The sequence below is a fragment of the Pholcus phalangioides genome, unplaced genomic scaffold (assembly GCF_987345545.1).
Source record: "Pholcus phalangioides strain wild (caught in Gottingen) unplaced genomic scaffold, Ppha-v1.0 ptg000015l_1, whole genome shotgun sequence".
In the NCBI taxonomy this organism is placed as follows: Eukaryota; Metazoa; Arthropoda; class Arachnida; order Araneae; family Pholcidae; genus Pholcus; species Pholcus phalangioides.
In genome coordinates this window covers 52,033,179-52,051,705 of record NW_028301608.1, presented here as the reverse complement: position 1 = coordinate 52,051,705, position 18,527 = coordinate 52,033,179, and the positions used below count along the sequence as shown (strand labels likewise).

The 18,527-nt window shown below is 35.2% G+C and overlaps 1 protein-coding gene across 1 annotated transcript in view; it reads left to right on the top strand.

Moving 5' to 3' along the window:
- The first annotated feature begins 3,909 nt into the window (after nucleotides 1-3,909).
- The window catches only part of LOC149076183 (beta-hexosaminidase subunit beta-like), a 33,139-nt gene continuing 18,521 nt past the window's right edge, over nucleotides 3,910-18,527 (top strand). The window contains exons 1-2 of the mRNA XM_089243731.1: nucleotides 3,910-4,116; nucleotides 14,298-14,571. Of these exons, the coding sequence (XP_089099857.1) occupies nucleotides 4,015-4,116; nucleotides 14,298-14,571 (376 nt within the window). The 5' untranslated portion in view covers nucleotides 3,910-4,014. The remainder of the gene's footprint in view (nucleotides 4,117-14,297; nucleotides 14,572-18,527) is intronic.

The following is an 18,527-nucleotide window of genomic DNA, read 5'->3' as shown; positions in this document are numbered from 1 at the left end:
TAAAATCAGGGGTTTAAGGGACCCCAGAATTTTTTTCGTAGAAATAAAGCCCCTATTTTTCCTTTCCCCAAATCTAAACCCGCTACTATTCTCACATCGGGCCTCGTGTCTGGTTAGGACGGCCCTGTATTTAAATCGTTCATTGTCCGAATAGATATGGTAATTATTTCTCATTAGAGGCTCTCTCTCGAATGAAGGTTACGTACCCAATAGACGTCTGGGACTTTATCTTGACGAGCTGGGGATTTGCTTTGTCTATGGAGTCAAATTCACGGAACAAATCTTATCCGAAACATTTAAATATGATGTCGAGACATCACCATTCTATTCCCAAGAAAAGAGAGGGGGGGAGGGGCGTGCCATCCATATGAATACGCAATCGCTGCATCTAATTCACCACGGTGTCACTTAAAATAAGGAGCGATTTGATGGAATGGTCATCATCGAGAAGAAATAAAGAGAGCGACATAAAAACGGAGTTATTTATATGCAGACAATCGTGAGACGTGGTGCCTCATCTCTCGGAGGTGAATAAATTAATCCGAACTGTTTTGTTATGTTGGCGAGATTTCTAAGAGGGCCATGACCCGAATTGTGTTATCCGAACATCGCATACTTATTGCCAAGGACACCTGATCGAGACATGCACGTGCGATACAAAGACTGCGTATCATTGCATGATGAGACATCAAGCGTACAACGAAATGCTACCATAAGTTTCGCGACTTTGATAATAATTTTACAGTAATGAATATGCTGTTTTAAAAATAGCAGAACTAAAATCTCATAGGATTTTGAACTTGAGTCTTAATTTTTGTTATCATAAACCGAACGTGACCTGCGATTAGTCGTTTCATTTTTTTTTTTCCAGGGATAAAAATTCTATGAAATTCTAGATAGAAAAAGCTATTCTTATTGATTGCTTTTGTTACGCAGTAGAGCAAGGGGTTCTTAACCTATGGAGTCGCTACCCAAACTTGGGTCACAGGGGCTTCCAGGATGGGACCGTAAAAATCTATTTGCAGCAAGTGATTCTTTCTCTGTATGTCAAGACCCAAACTTGATTCGCGGGGCTTCCGAGAGGGGACGCACAAATCTACTTATAGTCTGGGACTGTTGGGCTGTGGGTTCCGACTCAAACTTAATTTGAATGGGCATCGTGGATGAGTCATAGAAATCCCCTTACAGTTCCCGTTGTAGATGCACTTGCGTCACTAGTTTCACCAATTACGAAAAACAAACATTCCCGTGGGTCGCGAAACTGATCCTGTTCATCTAGGGGTCGTTGTTGAAACGGTTAAGAATCCTTGCAGTAGGGTCTTGAAATTCCGCCGAGGTTCCGAATAATCCGAGTTGCTTTGGAATTTTCCAAAATTCATTTCCTCAAAGCGTTTTACATATTTATTTTTCCAAAGAATGTGAACAATTTCAGTTTAAGGGGCTTGAGACCTTAATCCCAGGGCTGAGGTCTTTGGTGGACCTTCCATGTCAGAATTCTTGAGGTCCTCCTACAGAAATTTAATAGTGGAAAAAAAACAATAGCATTCATATCAGGCCCAAGGGATATGAGAGCCTTCTCAGCTTCCCATATAAAGAGGCCATCGGTCTTGGTAGATATAATCTCATCGAACTAAGGTTGTGGTTCTCAAAGTGACCGTCGCGGCTTCTACGGGGCGTCGCCAACCTCTGTCAGAAAAGTCACGCGAAATTGATGTAGTGCAGGGGTCTCCAACTGCTGACACCGCTAGCAACACTTAATGTTGTAGCGAGGTCGCGACAGGGCCGTCTTAAGAGCATCATGGGCTCCCGGGCCAAGTGAATTTTCTGAGGCCTTACTTGGTAAAATCTAGAAAATTTTAGCCAGATCTCATTTTTGTGAGGCCCCTCTTTTCTTGAGGCCCCCGGGCCGTGCCCTGGTGGGCCCATGCGTTAAGACGGCACTTTAGGTCGCAGGTTACTGCACACATATTATCAAAGAACTCGGCAGGTCATAAGTATCCCGCGGATCATTGCTTGAAGACCCGTTGTGTAGTGATTTATGCCTGTTCAGTGCTTTGAAGTGATTTTTTTTCTAGACTATTCCGTGAAGCGACGGATAAACGATGATAAGACCAAGGGAGCTGCGGATGGAAAAAGTTTGAGAACCACTGAAATAAGTCATTGAATTAACATAAAAATGAAGTGAAAGTAGAGTGTAAGTACGAATACACAAGTCTAACCCCCCCTCACCCAAAATCCGATTTCTATTGTTGTTGTTGCTGTTTTTTGGATTATCCGAGTTTTCAGTAATCCGAGGTCGCCTCGGTCCCAATCACCTCGGATTATTGAGACTACTGTAAAACCATTCGGAGGTAATAAGAAAGTTGCATAGTTAAATTCGATTATAATGACGTTGAATATTCTGCTAAGTTTTGAGTTTGGCGTTTTCAAGACATTTTTTTACAAAAAAAAGTATGATTATATGAAATCAAATGCTGTGCATAAAGTTGTTATTTCATTGTAATTAGATTTACCATATTTCATCGATAAAAGTATGAGAAATTGTGATCTAAAATACGAGATATATTGCAAATTCCTGCTAACAATGCAGTTGATTGTTGAAAAATTTTTTGATTTTAATCAACCCAGCAGCTTTTTTTCTAAAATATTTTCAGGATGTTCGCCACTTCTCATCAAATAATAGTAACGAAATATTTCTTGGAATATGATGGATAGAAAACGAATTATATGCACTTAAAAAGTGACGAAATATGTTCTAGAAATTTGCAAATATGCGCTTGCAAATGCCAAAATATGCACTAAAAAATCGTGAAAAAAATTTAAAAATTCCAAAATATGCAACAAAAATGAGAAAATATGCGTCAAAAAAATAAAAGCAGACATGCTTTAAAACGCATATTTTTTATTTTTTTGTGCACATTCAATTACAGAGGCGTCGACATAAAGAAAACGTTGGGAGGGCTGAAAGTTGTTGGTCGTCCCGTATATACGGGACTTGAGCGCGTACCCAGGAAAGGGAGAGTGCATTGCATTGTTTTTTCAGAAATTATTAGTATGCCTAATTGCAAAATTTATTTGGGGGGGGGAGCTGCACGAATGGCTTCCGCCCCTAGGTTCCGGCGTCTATGCGCACAGTTGCATATACTTACGTATGTATATAACTTCTGCATTATTTTTATTCAGGCATTTTAATTACTAGAAAGTCGTGGCTGTATGTGCGCTCAGTAACGAAATACCAGTAACAAAAGAATTGAACAATTTTGACGCTATCTCCAGAAATAGCGTTACAATGAAACAGTTGATATCCTGAAAAAAATAACAAACATCTCTATTACTTCACTAAATTTCACCTGTGGAAAAAAAACCAATGGTATGAACACGTTATGAGTAATATTCATTTGAAAAATTATGAAAAAGGGGATTCAGCTTCAATAAACCTCGGAAAAAAAATATATGTATATACATATTTTTTACTATATGTATTTTTTTATATGTATATATACATATATATTCAGTTATTTTGAAAATTCTTTGGTTTTATGAATTTATATGCATTAATGCTGGAAAAAAAGTAAAATGTGTACAAATGCATTTGCGTATAATCCGGGCTCTAGTGATAAAATGAGAGTTTTTACAATCGTGTGACATGTCATAAAATATAACCATCTGATACTTATCAATAGATAAGCAGTTTCGACAAACTATATATTTTATCCTTAAAAAGATGGCAAAAACATAAAACATAACCGCGTGTAATAAATAAACTGTTTTATTTTGCTGTCAAATTTATACAAAATATTTATCTTTTTTTTTGAGAGAAAACGAGATAATGAACATGAAAAATAAAAGGCATGACAGGTCTAGCGAGGATATCTCTGTGAACACGTTCTGATTGGTCGAACAGGTTCGTATCAAAAGAGTGCCTGGAGCAATTGAAGCATTGCATGGCATGGCTCGACCGGCTCTTTATTAAGAAAAACGTTTCCAACAAAAAGTTAGACAGTCTGCGGAAAGATGGCAGCTTTGACGGCAGTTTACCTTAGCTGCATATTATGCCTAACAGCGCTCGAGACTTCAGCCTACATCACTTACATCGAAGTCCGACTACCATTGCCGGTAAATCTTATTTTCTTTTAATTTACTATTTTTCCATTGCATTTCGTAATAATTGTTAAAAAATGAAATAAATTATTCTTAGTTTTTTTTATTATTCAACACATTTTTTTTTTAATAATAATTCATTATGGACACGCGCGTTAGTTATCCATCATGTGATTAAAGTTTACTCAAATTCCGATAATTTCAAGTTCTAAAAAGAATTAATGTTTGTATATTAATAAAAATGTTTATTTTGTATGTTTATAAGATTTTTCGAAATTTATCGAATTTCAGAAGAAAAGTTTATAAATTTTAGAAGGGAAAAAATTTTCCAATTCATGTTCTTAAAACCGGGATTACACTACAGAAGTTTGATAAAAGATCTTTCACAAACGAAACAAAACCAACCAGTATGCCTATCTAAAAAATTTTTATCTAAAAATTCTTTTATAAAACTTCAAAATGTAATCAATAAGCGTATCGGTTATATTCGAGTGAATGTAACCGATACGCTTATTGATTACATTTTAAAGTTTTATAAAAGAATTTTTCTAAAACTGTGCAATCTTGACTTGAGAGAAATCTTTAAAGAATATCTCTTTTTGGCACTCGTTTTCATAATAGCCTCAAATATAATTTATGATGATAATAAATAAATAATAAATATGATTTTAGATGAGCACTGGAAACTGAAAATAGATTATTGTAAATAAATTAGAGTGATATTTATATACCTCTCACACTGCAGATGTAATTTATATCAGAAATGATTTGAGTCGTAAACATTAACCCTTAAATACTTTCTTTTCGAGCAGATAATTATTCTCATAGTTAATGACACGTATATTGAAAGTCAGAAAAATCATTTAAAAGAAGTATACTGTATATATTTCGAGCTGCGCTGCTTACATATACAGGGCTTTAAAGAAAACGTCAAAAGCCTCAAAAATCGCACACGAAATAAATGTATTGAAGTAAGGCCAGGGTTACACTATAAAAGTTTAAAAAAGTTATTTTATAAAACTTGAAAATGCAACCAATAAGCGTATCGGTTACATTCGAGCGAATGTGATCAACAGGCTTATTGGTGGCAGACAAAATCAATTTTACATATATAGATAAATGTAGTGCATAGTAAATGCATTGAAAAGAAAATAAATACGCGATTACGTCTTCAAATACCATAAATTGTTAAGAAACTCCGAAAGTAAATTCGTTTTGGATGACATTGTTTTGAATGACATCCTTGACAAAATTGCAATATGTTTCTTTTCTATATTCAATCATTTATTCAGGGTGTCCACTCTTGCCGTTGTTTAATAGGTGATTCCCGAACAGTTTTAGTCTGTGAGGAAATTTTCAATTAAAAAAAATGTCTCAGATGTCTCTATCCATCTTTAAAGTTAAAAAAAATTCAGATATGATGTCCTGAATCTGATGTCATATCTATACAAAAAATTTTCATGCACTAACATGTGAAACAAAACAAAATCTTTTATTTTACGACAGAAAAGGTGAGTGCGTTGTACCGTCTTTCTGGCTGACATCTTTTGTCATGCCACAAAAACTATTTCAGACATTTTGACCAATTTAATTTACTCGTGAGGAGCACTCTAACCAGTGGTGTCGGAGCCGGGGGTGCTGTGGGGGCTCGAGCACCTACGGAAGTTTGTAGAACGGGTCCGAGCGTCCACAGAATCGATTCAAAAATCGAAATTTCCTACATGAATCTCAAGACGGGCACCCACAGGTTCGAAACACTTCCGACGCTCCTGACTCTAACAACTAATGCCATTGAATGAACAATCAAGATAATTATATTGGTCATTAGATATTAATTTTTACTGCCCTTAGAACGTGAATGGAATCATGCGTTTTAAAATGAAGAAAATGAAATCACTTTCTTTTTTGAAGGAAAAAAATTATTCTCGCCTTCTGAAATCATACAATTCAACAATAAGAGCAAACACTTTCTGTATGTAGGCATTTTATTCAGTTATATATCTATCGAAAATATATATAGTAGTTAAGTCTTGTATAAGATATATTACCGTTTTTAATCACCATGTTACTGAAATGTAATGGGTGATACCATAGGGAATTTAATTTATTGTCAATAAAAAAAATTATATTATGAAGGAAAAATGGCTTAAAAACTTTTTATACACTTACTTACAATTAATGCTATTAAATCTATGCTGGAAAAAAAACTTTCTCTCTACGTTCCAAGTACTCTTGATGGCGTTCCTATAATCTCCAAGTGTCAACACACACTCCAAGACACATCAAGTGTCAACTGTCATCATTGAAGGCTTGAAACTCTTGCACATTCAGATCTCTCAATCTAAGAAAGAACTCAACGTCAAAAGATTATAACCATTAATGTCGATAATTTAAGAGGAGATCCAGAATTTAGTAAATCGCATGCCGGTGTGTTTGAACGTAGTGGAAGACCATTTTCAGCGAATAGAGGCAGATCTCAATATAACGTCAATCACTTTTAACGTCTATTTTTAAGAGTCATGCATTCATCATAATTAGCAAGAACATTAAACAAGCGCAACTCTGATAACATAAACACGTTAGAGGGCCACACATTCACTCAGAATACACGTTTCGACATGTACTGATTCGTTAGAAATTTCTCATAGGAATGTGTACGAGATGCATATGCGGTTAATTAGTAGTAGTAATCATAATTAGCGACTTGGGGTTACCCGTTATTGAGTTAACTCACTTGTAAAGTCATTTTTATTCAGTTCCCATGGGTGACATTATATTGAGGCCTGACTGTATTATAAAAAAAATTTGATTTTTCGTTATTAAAGTTGAGTATTTAAGTTTTCAAGTTATTTTATCTCGCCACAAATTTTTGTATAGGCAATAAAAAAAGAAGATATGGCACTTTACTGGGGCCAGAGGCATATCTATAGTTTTGCCGCCCGTGGGCTGCACGAATTTTGCTGCTCTTCTATTCTAGTCTAATTTTCTTGAGTACTGTGTCCTCGAATTCACCACCCTGTGCGATAACCTGCTGGCCTCCCTCCACTCCTGCAAGTACACCCGTGTTTCTAAATCACTCTTTTAGTCATTCACATGCTTGCTCACGCTCTAAGTCACTTTTTTGGTCACTCGCTGACCTAGCCTCTAGCTGTCTGGGCAAAGGCTATTGAGGGTTATACAAATGTTGCCGCTCGTCTCTTATTCTATTAATTTGATTGGCCAATCATTCCTCAAATTTTGCCGCCCAGGACTATAGCCCACTAAGCCCCCCCCCCCCCATAAATACGCCATTGACTGGGGGTTTAGTTATTTCCGCTAAGCCAGAGAAAGAGTAAACCAATATTGAAATTAACAATGAATTCCATAATATCCTGTTAATAAAATTTAGGTTACAGTGAATCATCCAAGTGGCATTTTGTGTGTGTTTGTCTATAAGAGATTATGAGATAAAACAACTAAAAACGAAGCGAAATGGATTAACAATCGTGAATCAGGGCAAATAATATGGAACACGTGTATTCGTACCTGCGTAAAGCACGCGAGTACATTTATATACACAATCGAACCGAATCAAAAATAACCTTCATTTTTATCTTTTCTGCTGGTATTATTGGTATCACGCGTCGAATTGTGCCGAAGGTCGAACAGTTAATGAACTGTGGAAATAATATGTGTTGGAGCAGTTGTTCTTGAACTTATTCTGTCTGGCTATTATGTAAAGTGCTCATTACATAAAACGAACGAGATTTTAATCGCATTGACATTCATGGAAAAAAGTAATTGCGAAATCGGTCAATGGGGTGGAAACTTTAATCCAAGAAACCACTTGTTTTATAATTAATTTGAAACGTAGACGATGCAATGTGAGAGAAATAAGGATTTTTACAGCTTTTACATATATATATGAACTTAAATATATCGTCGATATAAAGAAATTCCTCAAAGATGTATTCTATGCATACATATACAGGGTGCATAAGTAACAGGGCGTATGGCGTTTTATTGTCGAACCGTTGATCTTAGAGAGGCACACTTCCAATTAGAGAAATTATCTAAGTAACGTGTATATAGTATTCAGATATGTCATTCATGTCACAAGGGGTTGTACAGTTTTTAAAATGAAAATGTTAAAATTTTTTTATATGGACACTCTATGCTCAAGAGCTCAATTACGAAGTTGTCACCCTGTCTCTCCTGATGCCAACAAAAATTCTAAGTACAATATTCATTGAGATATTTGAATTAGAAAAAAATGGATTAAAGTTGGCAAAAAACCAGCGTTAAATACGTTTTACCCGCATTCAAAGCTGAGGAAAGTTGGGGGAAAAAACATGTTTTTTGTTGTCATCAGGAAAGACAGGGCTTTTTAACTGGATTTTGGGGCACACGGGGACTGCGTAAAAAGTTATATATATATTTTTTTACTTTAGTAACTGTACAACCTCTTGCAACATTAATGACATATCTGAGTACTACACGTTGTTTGGATACTTTTTCCAACTGGACGTATGCCTATAGGATCAACGGTTCGCCAGTAAAATGCTATACGCCCTGTTAGCTATGCACCTCGTATATTCAATAGTGTATTATTCCGTATAAACACTAGTGTAACAATAGTGTAAACAATAGTGTAACAATAGTGTAAACAATAGTGTAACAATAGTGTAAACAATAGTGTAACAATAGTGTAAACAATAGTGTAAAACATTACTAGTGTAAACAATAGTGTAAAACATTACTAGTGTAAACAATAGTGTAAAACATTACTAGCGTAAACAATAGTGTAAAACATTACTAGTGTAAACAATAGTGTAAAACATTGCTAGTGTAAAACAATAGTGTAAGTTCCGCATCCTCTTGTATAGGCCTCGGCCAATCAATATTGAATAAATAAATATTATGGAATTTGTGCTGGTGGTGGGGGGGGGGGACATATGATAGCAACATAAATCAATTGAACAACATATGCAATATGGAATAAGATCGCAAATAACATATGCCTCTTCCCAAATAAACTAGAATGCCATACATTAAAAACTCAGACACAATTATATGTACAAGGTGATTCAGAAAAGATGGGGAAAACTTTAAGAGGTGATAGTGCACACCAATACAAACAATTGTCATCAAAGAATGCATGGTCCAACAAGACACGCAAACGCGCCAGCGCGTGTCCAAACACAAACGTTAAAACGGCATTCCTGTTGAAATTTATCGAGAGAAAAAGAACGCCATGCATGCAAGTGTAACCTGGGAAAAAAGAAACCGTATGCAAATACGCCAGCCCTGTGAAGTTATTCCAGTGTGCAACCGTTCTAACAGTTGTAACGTACGAGATAATGGCGCACTTTAGTGATACTGGGTCCACGCCTTTTATTCACGGTGACGCAGATTTACATACAGTTTTTTCTTCTTCTTCACCAGGTTACATTTGCATGCATGGTGTTTTTTTCTCCTCCCGATAAATTTCAACAGGAATGCCGTTTTAACGTTTGTGGAACGGTCGTTTGGACACGCGCTGGCGCGTTTCTTGTTGGGCCATGCATTCTTTGATGACAATTGTTTGTATTGGTGTGTACTGTCGCGATCTTTTCTGAATCACCCTGTATAGGATCGTACGATTCGCATTGTTAAATAATAATTAGTTGAATAAAAAGCCGAAATAGTAATTCTCTTAGCAATACACATATGAAAACATATCACGTCCCAAAAGCAAATAAAACACTTTTTTTTCCAAAAACAAAGCTACCCGTATACAGCCCTAAAAATATTGAACTACTTATTACCATAGCGTTAATAATACAAACAATGTAACAAATTCCAAAAAAGACATTCTTTCACTGATACAAAAAACTTAAATTATGAAGCTATAATATATGGTGACAATCCTTAAAAAAAATTATCATTATGAATTTCCCTCATGGGAACAGAAACTTACATTTGATCTCCGCCTATCACTAATCCGCCTCAATGTTTCTCAGATATTGTTTTAATGAAAACAATATATTATAATCAATATTTATTTTATTAAGTATCAATTTTGATTAATTCTGAAATAATTCTTTTTCACTAATTCTGAAATAAAAGTTTTTGATTAATTACTGAATAAATTAATGTATTTTGAGATTAATTTTAATCTGAAATCATTTTGACTGATTCTGTAATTATTTCTTTGGGTAATTCTGAAAAATTATATTTCTTCCAATATAACATCTTGAAATCATTTCTCTCAAAACTGGGAAGCCAGCGGGCCACCAACTCATGCAATTTAGTGACATCTTAATATAAGGGCCCAATGGGGCCCTGAGTTAAACAGGGACAAAAATAATTGAAGACTTTTATTTATTGTGGAATTATTTATTTTATTAATTATCAATTTCAGTCAGTTCTGAGATGATTTTTTTTTCACTAATTCTGAAAATTTTTTTTGATTAATTACTGATTAATTAATTCTGAGATTGATTTTCATTTGAAATCACTTTGAATGATTCTGTAATTATTTATTTCGGTAATTCTGAAAAATTATTGTTCTTCGTATGTATCTTGAAATAATTTCTTTGAATAATCGTGCAATTACTCTTTTACTGATTATGAAATAATTTCTATCAGAAAATACGAAATTATTTCCCTCATTGATTTATAAGCTATTTTTTTCACTAATTCTGAAATTATTTGTTTCAAAAATTTTTTTCTTTTAGTAATTCTGAATTTTCATCAACTCTGGAATTATTTATTTAATCAATTCCGAAATTATTTATTTAATCAATTCCGAAATTATTTCTTTCATTAATTCTAGAATCAATCGTTTTTCAATGTTTTCAACCATTTTCTGAAAATGATCACAACATAAGCTCTGAGGGCCAAATGTAGCCCGTGGGACATGCTTTGAAAATCTCTGGCATAGAACATCCACGAGACAACTCTCGCTAACTCTAGCTTACCAAAGACTAACCTTATTTATAAAATTTTTGTTCACTATCAATGAACTAAATATGGTAACTAGAAATGATCTCGCTTCTAGATGAGGGTGAAAGGCGGAATAACACGAGAACAAAAAAATGGTCCGAAGGAGGGGGGGGAGGGGGGCCCATGGGCGAAAAAAAGATTAAGAAAAACTAGTATTGTTTGGTATATTGCCGTTCACTGTGCTTTTGTACTTTGGTCTTATTATGTGTGTATGCCTCTGAAAAAAAATCCAATTTATAATTATTTTCTAATCATATTATAAATAGGGTTTTAAGCATAGATTTTTTTAACACAGTTTTATGTGAAGGCAAGTCAAATATGTATTTTTTCCCTCATCCGAAAAAAATTTTAAAAAATGAGGGAAAAGAATATATGAGAGAAGTTAGAAGCTCTTCCCGTGAGAACAAAATTAATTGCAGCCGATTCCGAACAGGCACAGCAGAAAGTTAAACGACCTAATGGTTAGGGCTTTTTTTTAATGGTCAAACGACCTGCGATATGAATTTTGGCAATTATTATTTCCTTTTAAACCCGTGGTGCATGGCAATACATGTTGGGAGGATCGATAAAATGAATGGAGTTTGTTGAACTGGCATGAGAGAAGTGTTTCGTAAAGGTGAAAGTGATCAAACCTGTCCATCTGGTCTTTTCTCGACCTATTCACCATAGATGCGTTCACCCTGAAAATAAGAATATTAATTGCGCTTTTTCATAAACAATTCAAAGCATGAAATTTGAATAACACAGTGAGGAACATTCTTTTTTGAGTAACGGTTTGAATTTTAATACTTTGAAACTCATAACCCCCCCAGTTGAGGTTAGCAGTTGAATACTGATTATAATTATTATCAGAACCGGTCTTCACTGAGGATGGCCTGCTGGAAAGAAAAGATGTATTTTCATGTTACGAATATTTCTGCTTATTTTGGAATCAACTTTTAGACATGTTATGTATGGAATATATACTGACATGAATCCAACAGGGGTCTTCAACGCGAGGCCCGCGGGCCACATTTGACCCTCGGAGCTCTTTCGTCGTTCCCCGCCGATCATTATCTGAAAATGGTTGTAAACATTGAAGCCGATTAATTCTAGAATGAAAAAATAATTCTATAGAATGAATGAAAGAACTAATTACAAAATTGATGAAAGAAATAATTTCGGAATCAACGAAAGAAGTTCCGGAACTAATTAGTGGAAATTCAAAATTCGTGAAAGAAATAATTTCAGAATTTTTGAAACAAGTGATTTCAGAATAAGCGAAGAAAAAAAATAGCTTATAAATCAATGAGAGAAATAATTTTTGCAATTTCCAATAGAAATTATTTTACAATCAGTAGAAGAGTAATTGCACGATTATTGAAAGAAATGATTTCAAGATATTGGAAGAAAAATAATTTTTTAGAATTACCGAAATAAATAATTACAGAGTCATTCAAAGCGATTTCAGATAAAAATTAATCTCAGAATTAATTAATCAGTAATTAATAAAAAAAATCTCAGAATTAGTGAAAAAAAAAACCCATTTCGGAACTGACTGAAACTGATAATTAAAAAAAATAACTTCTGAATAAATAAAAGTCTTGAATTGTTTTTGTCCTTAATTCGGGGCCCCATTGGCCCCCTGCTATTAAGATGTCACTAAATTACATAAGTAGGTGGCCCGCTGGCTTCACAGGTTTCAGTTCGGCCCGCCGTGTCTGAAAGGTTGAAAACCCACTGAACTAGTACTTGTATTTACATTATTTAGTCGATTGAGATTTAAAACAGTTATTTCATGGCTGAATTTCTTGGCATTCCTATATCACTCTATTGTAAGGAATTGTTTTCTTAAGAAAGCCGATATATTTGTTTTTGGGTGGGTTTGCTTCCCTTTATGAATTAAATATAGGGCAGGACAACAAGCTGATTGGGCGTTACTTCAGTGCGCATCTTGAAACGGAATTATTCGGGTCATACCGGGAGTAATAGTTTTGTATGCGATACAATCTAGTTACATACTACCCAGGAATTGCAAGTTTTTGTACGTGTGAAAAGAATATCTAGGCTTATTCGGCTGAAAATGCTTACTAAATCTTGGCAATCGGAAATAAATCGCACCATTAAACCTTTCGCAAGGCATTGATCCAAACTTATTTGCGCAGCAGTTTTCTAAACTTAAATACGGGGTGTTTCAGAAAGGACTGCCGAACTTTGAAATGACATAAGTTGTGAACAGTGATAGATTTAGTATGTTTGATGCGCATGCATGGAATTTTAAATAAACCGGCTCGCAAATTTAATTGCGATTCTAACTAACAGATGGCGCTACAATTACGGGAAAGTTACTTCAAACTCCACTTTTTACTGTAGTCATGTTATTGCCAGGCATATCTCCGAATCCCAGCATCGACCATTTCGATTCCATCGCAATGTGATTTGTTTGCGAAGGGCAATATCAACCACTGTTTAAAGGACTGTGGTGCCATCTAATAGTCATAATTGTGGCACATATAAGTCACAACTAACTGTCACAAACCAGTGCATTTGAAATTCCATGCCTTCCCATTGAACGAACTACTTGTTTCATCTTTCTATCTGTTACCGTTTCATTCAACTAGGATCATTCAAAGTTAGGGAGTCTTTTCCGAAACACCCTGTATACATTTCTCATGTATTATTCTAGATTAAGAAAGTCAGAGACGGCTTTTTTTTTGTCATCCCAATACATTAAGGAAATAGACGTTTTCTGGTTATTTATGCCAAGATGAACTCGACAAGAAACGTCATCTTGTTTCAGCAGGGACTCGAATCCAGGTCCTCTTGCAAACCGCGCAAGTGCGCTACCATATATATGTGTATATGGTACTTGCCCGGGTCAGATTACAAGAGAACCTGGGTTCGATTCCCGGCGGAGACCAGATGACTTTTCTTTCCGAGTTCACATCGGCATAATATCCTTCTCAGATCATGGTCCGTCTCGATGAAGAGATATAAGCAATTGGTCGAAGACCTGAGCTATACTGAAAAATGTGCGTGTATGTGTTGTGAACCTTAGCGTGAAGTTTGTTTCTGTTTGACGCTTGTTATAGTGCTGCCATTTGTAATCAATTTTTCAAACTATGCGTGAAGTGTAATGATTGAATGACATAATACCCAGAAAATGTCTATTTTCTTAATTCTGGATCAACTTTCCTCGCAACTTATATAATGATAGGAATTATTATTATTGTATTTTTTTTCGTTTTCAGGGTGAACGGTCACCACCAGGATCGCCGTGGCCACTGCCGAAATCCTGGGGAAGAAGTCAAGAGCTCGCCACTCTCGATCCGGATTCGTTGTCTCTGACGTCGAACGCTGCCGATTGCGATGTCATCGATGATGCTCTGCATCGATATAAGAAGTTGATCTTCGTCGATCCAAAGGGCAAAGTGCATCAGAACTTGACCAAAATAAACAACCTCGAAATCAAGGTAGATGATGATTACGCGTGTGGATATCCCAAACATGGAGAGGACGAATCATGTAAGTGAGAAGAACGATACGCGTATGTGTTAAATCATATCAAATACTGTACTTTAAACATGTACATGCAAAAAATGAAATTTTTTTTTAGAAATCTGTTCAGACCACGCGCACCTCAAACATTTTTTAGAAGTTATACCCCAAAAAACACATTAGAGCTCCTGATATAACGAACCGGGCGGAACGGACAGTTTTATTTGTTAAATCGGGGTCGAGATGATCACAAACATACAGGGTGCATGGGAAAATCCCTTTATTCTGAAATAACTGGCAAACCATTGATCCTAGACGCATATTTCCAATTAGAAAAAAGTATCCGAATAACATGTATAGACTACAGATATATATTTATGTCGATTCAAGGGGCTGTATATTTACTAAAATGTAATTAAAAAAAGAAGTTTTATTTGATCACCCTGTCATAAAAAACAAATTTAAAATTGTTTCGGTCTCTCTTGAGCACCTCCTCCCTCTCAAAATAAAAATTCATGTTTTTTAGTGCAATGAGATACTCAAAGTGCTTAAATTCGAAACTCGATGAAAATGAGTTAAAGAACAGCACATGTTACGCGGTTCTTTCCTTCATTTTCAGCGATTTTTGAATTCAAATATCTAAGTGAATTATTGCCTTTAAAAGCAATGGTTTTTGATGGGCTCAAGAGAGGCAGGACAATAAATTTCTAATCGGATTTCTAGAACAGGGTGACAAGTCAAATTATTTTAATTTAATAATTACACAATTTCTTGCTATATGAATGACTTATTCAAATATCCGTTTACACGTTATTTTTATAATATTTCAATTGTAAGTGTGCTTCTAGGATCAATTTTACGCGAGTTATTCCAGGATAAAGGAACTTTCCTATGCACCCTGTATACACAGAGGCTTTTAAAATAATCTTTAAACATCAAGGTTCCATTGGTTCAATGGTTTGGGGGCGGGGGAGCCATTTAAATACAGTGAAACATCGCTTTAACGATACTCGATGCAACGATTGTGGATCCCTCTTCAACGATATTTTTTCAAGTCTTGTTTGGAAATGTCTATACTTTTAAAGTTAAACTGCTGCCTCTCGATGTATAATGATAATCTCTCTACAATGATATTTTTTATTGGTCCGCGGAGTATCGTTATATCAACGTTTCACTGTATTCAAAAAAAATGTTTGATTAACTTTTTTGCTAAAATCAGAAACGGAACATGGAGAATTTCTAAATTGACTTCAAAGAAAAGACGTGAAAATTATGTGATTATTAATGGGCTGATGATTATTGGTTTCTATTTGAGTTTAGTTATAGCTCATGGTAATAATGAGTTATTTGGATTTCAACTCCTGTTGGTGATTTGCGAACATACAATCAGGTCGGATTAAGATACTTAGAAGAAGAAGAAAAGTTCACTACCTCTCTCTCTCGCTCTATTTTTTTTAAATATTCATTTTTGAAAATTATCATTATCTCAAGATAAAGACAAATTAAGAATTAAGACTATAATATAATAAAAACATAACTGCAATGAGTTGAGATCATTTAGTATTAGAGAAGAGCTAAAAACATGAATGGTTACAATTTCAAACAATTATTACCTTGAAGGAAAAAATTCGTAAAATGTTCATAATAAATTATATTCATAGTTTCTCTTAATTGATAGCAAATTCTCTGCTATCAATGATGCTTCATGATAGAGTCCGTACCTTTAGGCTTTTTTCAAGCAGAAGTTTCGTCCACTACTGCGGTGAACATCTTCGGTGCAGTTTCCGACAAGCAAGGAAACAAAACGACCTCCTTGGATGACAGTTGATCTACTGAAGCTTTTCAAACAGTCATCCAAGGAGGTCGTTTCGTTTCCTTGCTTGTCGAGCTTCGAAGAAGTCTTGAACACGGCATAACAGCCCGGGAAAAGTGCTGTTATATGCCGTGATAGTTATCGACATATAAGAAGATTATTATCAATGTAAGGTAGTTATTCCCATAACTATCATAACTTCAGCCGTGAAAAAGCCTACCTTCTCTTTTCAATGACAATTCACTTTTCTTTCGTACGATTATGTTTCAGTTATGGACCTATGTTTACGGATCTTAGTTTAAAGCATCATAAAAAAATTCTACATTCAAGAAAATTTAAGTGAAAATGGGTTTTTTTTTTCGCAATTATTTCGAAAAATTTTGAAAAGAAAATTATAATTTACTCATATTTTTTTTACGAATGAACTCCGAATTTTCATTCGAGATCATTTCAAAAGAATGACAAGGAAATCTGATATATTACAGTGAATATCAATAAAAGCTTTAGTTCTTTTGTCATCGTGATCATTCTCATAGCTTCAAATTTGAATGTATTTATAGTTCTTTTTATCGTATAATAATAATTTTTATTTTTATAGAAAATTCCACATCGTTATTATAGTCATGCAGTAGATATAACTGAAACAGTAATTGAGAGAGGGGGAAAACGTCGCACTCACCAATTATTTTTCGCATAAGATGATAAAATTATAAAGCTTCCTTGAATGATGGAGAGAAACGTGTTGAACGTGGGGGAAAATAATTACAAGAACTACTACTACTATTTAACTTGACTGTGCATGCACTTCGCACACATTCCTCTGCGGAATCTAAATAATACAAGATCTAGCGCAGTATTTCCAAAAGTGGGCAATATCGCTCCCCTGGTGGGCGATGGAATGGTCCGGGGGGGGGGGAATAGAAGCTACGGTTCTTATAGGATCCTATGGGTTCGCTTGAGTTGGGGGCGACGAGTGAAAACATTTTCCGAAGAAAGGGGGCGATGGAACAAAATGTTTGGGAAGGCGGCTCGAGCGGCTCCTTCGCCATGAAATAATTTGATGCTCCGTGTGATGCCCTTTTCATCTGTGATCTCTAACCACTGGTCTGCAGACCGGTGCCCTTCCGTGAGAATTTCCAGCCGGTCCGTAAGACACTTTGACCAATTCATATAATCACTACATAATTTTTAGATTTACTAAATATTATATCCTCTTCTAATATTTTATTTCTTTTTCAATTAATTAATCTGGTCCTCAAATTAGATGGACTCTCTTCCTGAGGATCCAGGTTCGAATCCCGTTGACGCCACAATGGTGGTAGGCTGAAGTTAGTTTTCTGCTGTTTTCCAACTTCGAGGCGTGTATGCGAGCCGGTCTCCCATTGAAAAAGTCTCTTCGCAGAGAGAAGGCAGACCTACAACACAATACTGGCATAACATGAAAATTCAAGTATTTCCATCTTTACTTTAGAAAATGGAAGGCAGATGGCAGTATGAACACGAAACAAGCGCAAATCTACAACAGATACGTTAGAGCACAACATTCACTCAGAACATACATTCCGGCATGTGCTGATTCGTTGGAAATTTCGAAGAGGAATGTGTACGAGGCGCATGTATGGTTAAGTAGTCGTAGTGTTCTTCAACCATTTAACAGATTTTGGCCGGTGAAAATGGTGTATCTTGGGACAGAGTTCTGGGCCATGTTCTGGTTTGGTGGTGGTGGAAATGGTGAAACAAAACAATTTTGGTGCAGCTGAAAGGGAAGAAACAATTTGCAGACCAGCAAAAAATGAAACAGGAGAAATACTTTTCGGACTGGCAAAAAATAAATATATGAAAGACATAATTTAGAGGACTGGCAAAAAAAAAAAGTTGAAATAATTTGGGAAACAGCTGAAAGTAAATAAATAGGAGAAACTATTTGCTGACTGGCAGAAAAATAAGTAAAATAAAATAATTGAGAGAAACAATTTGAGGACGACCGGAAAAAAACAAATAGATAAATAGGAGAAATAATTTGTTGACCGATAAAAAATAAATATATGAAAGAAATAATTGAGGAACGGGGTAAAAAGCAAATAATGGTAATAATTTGGTAAAAGGAGAAATATATATACATAACTTATGGGCCGGTGAGAAATTAATAAATGAGAAATAATTTGTGGAC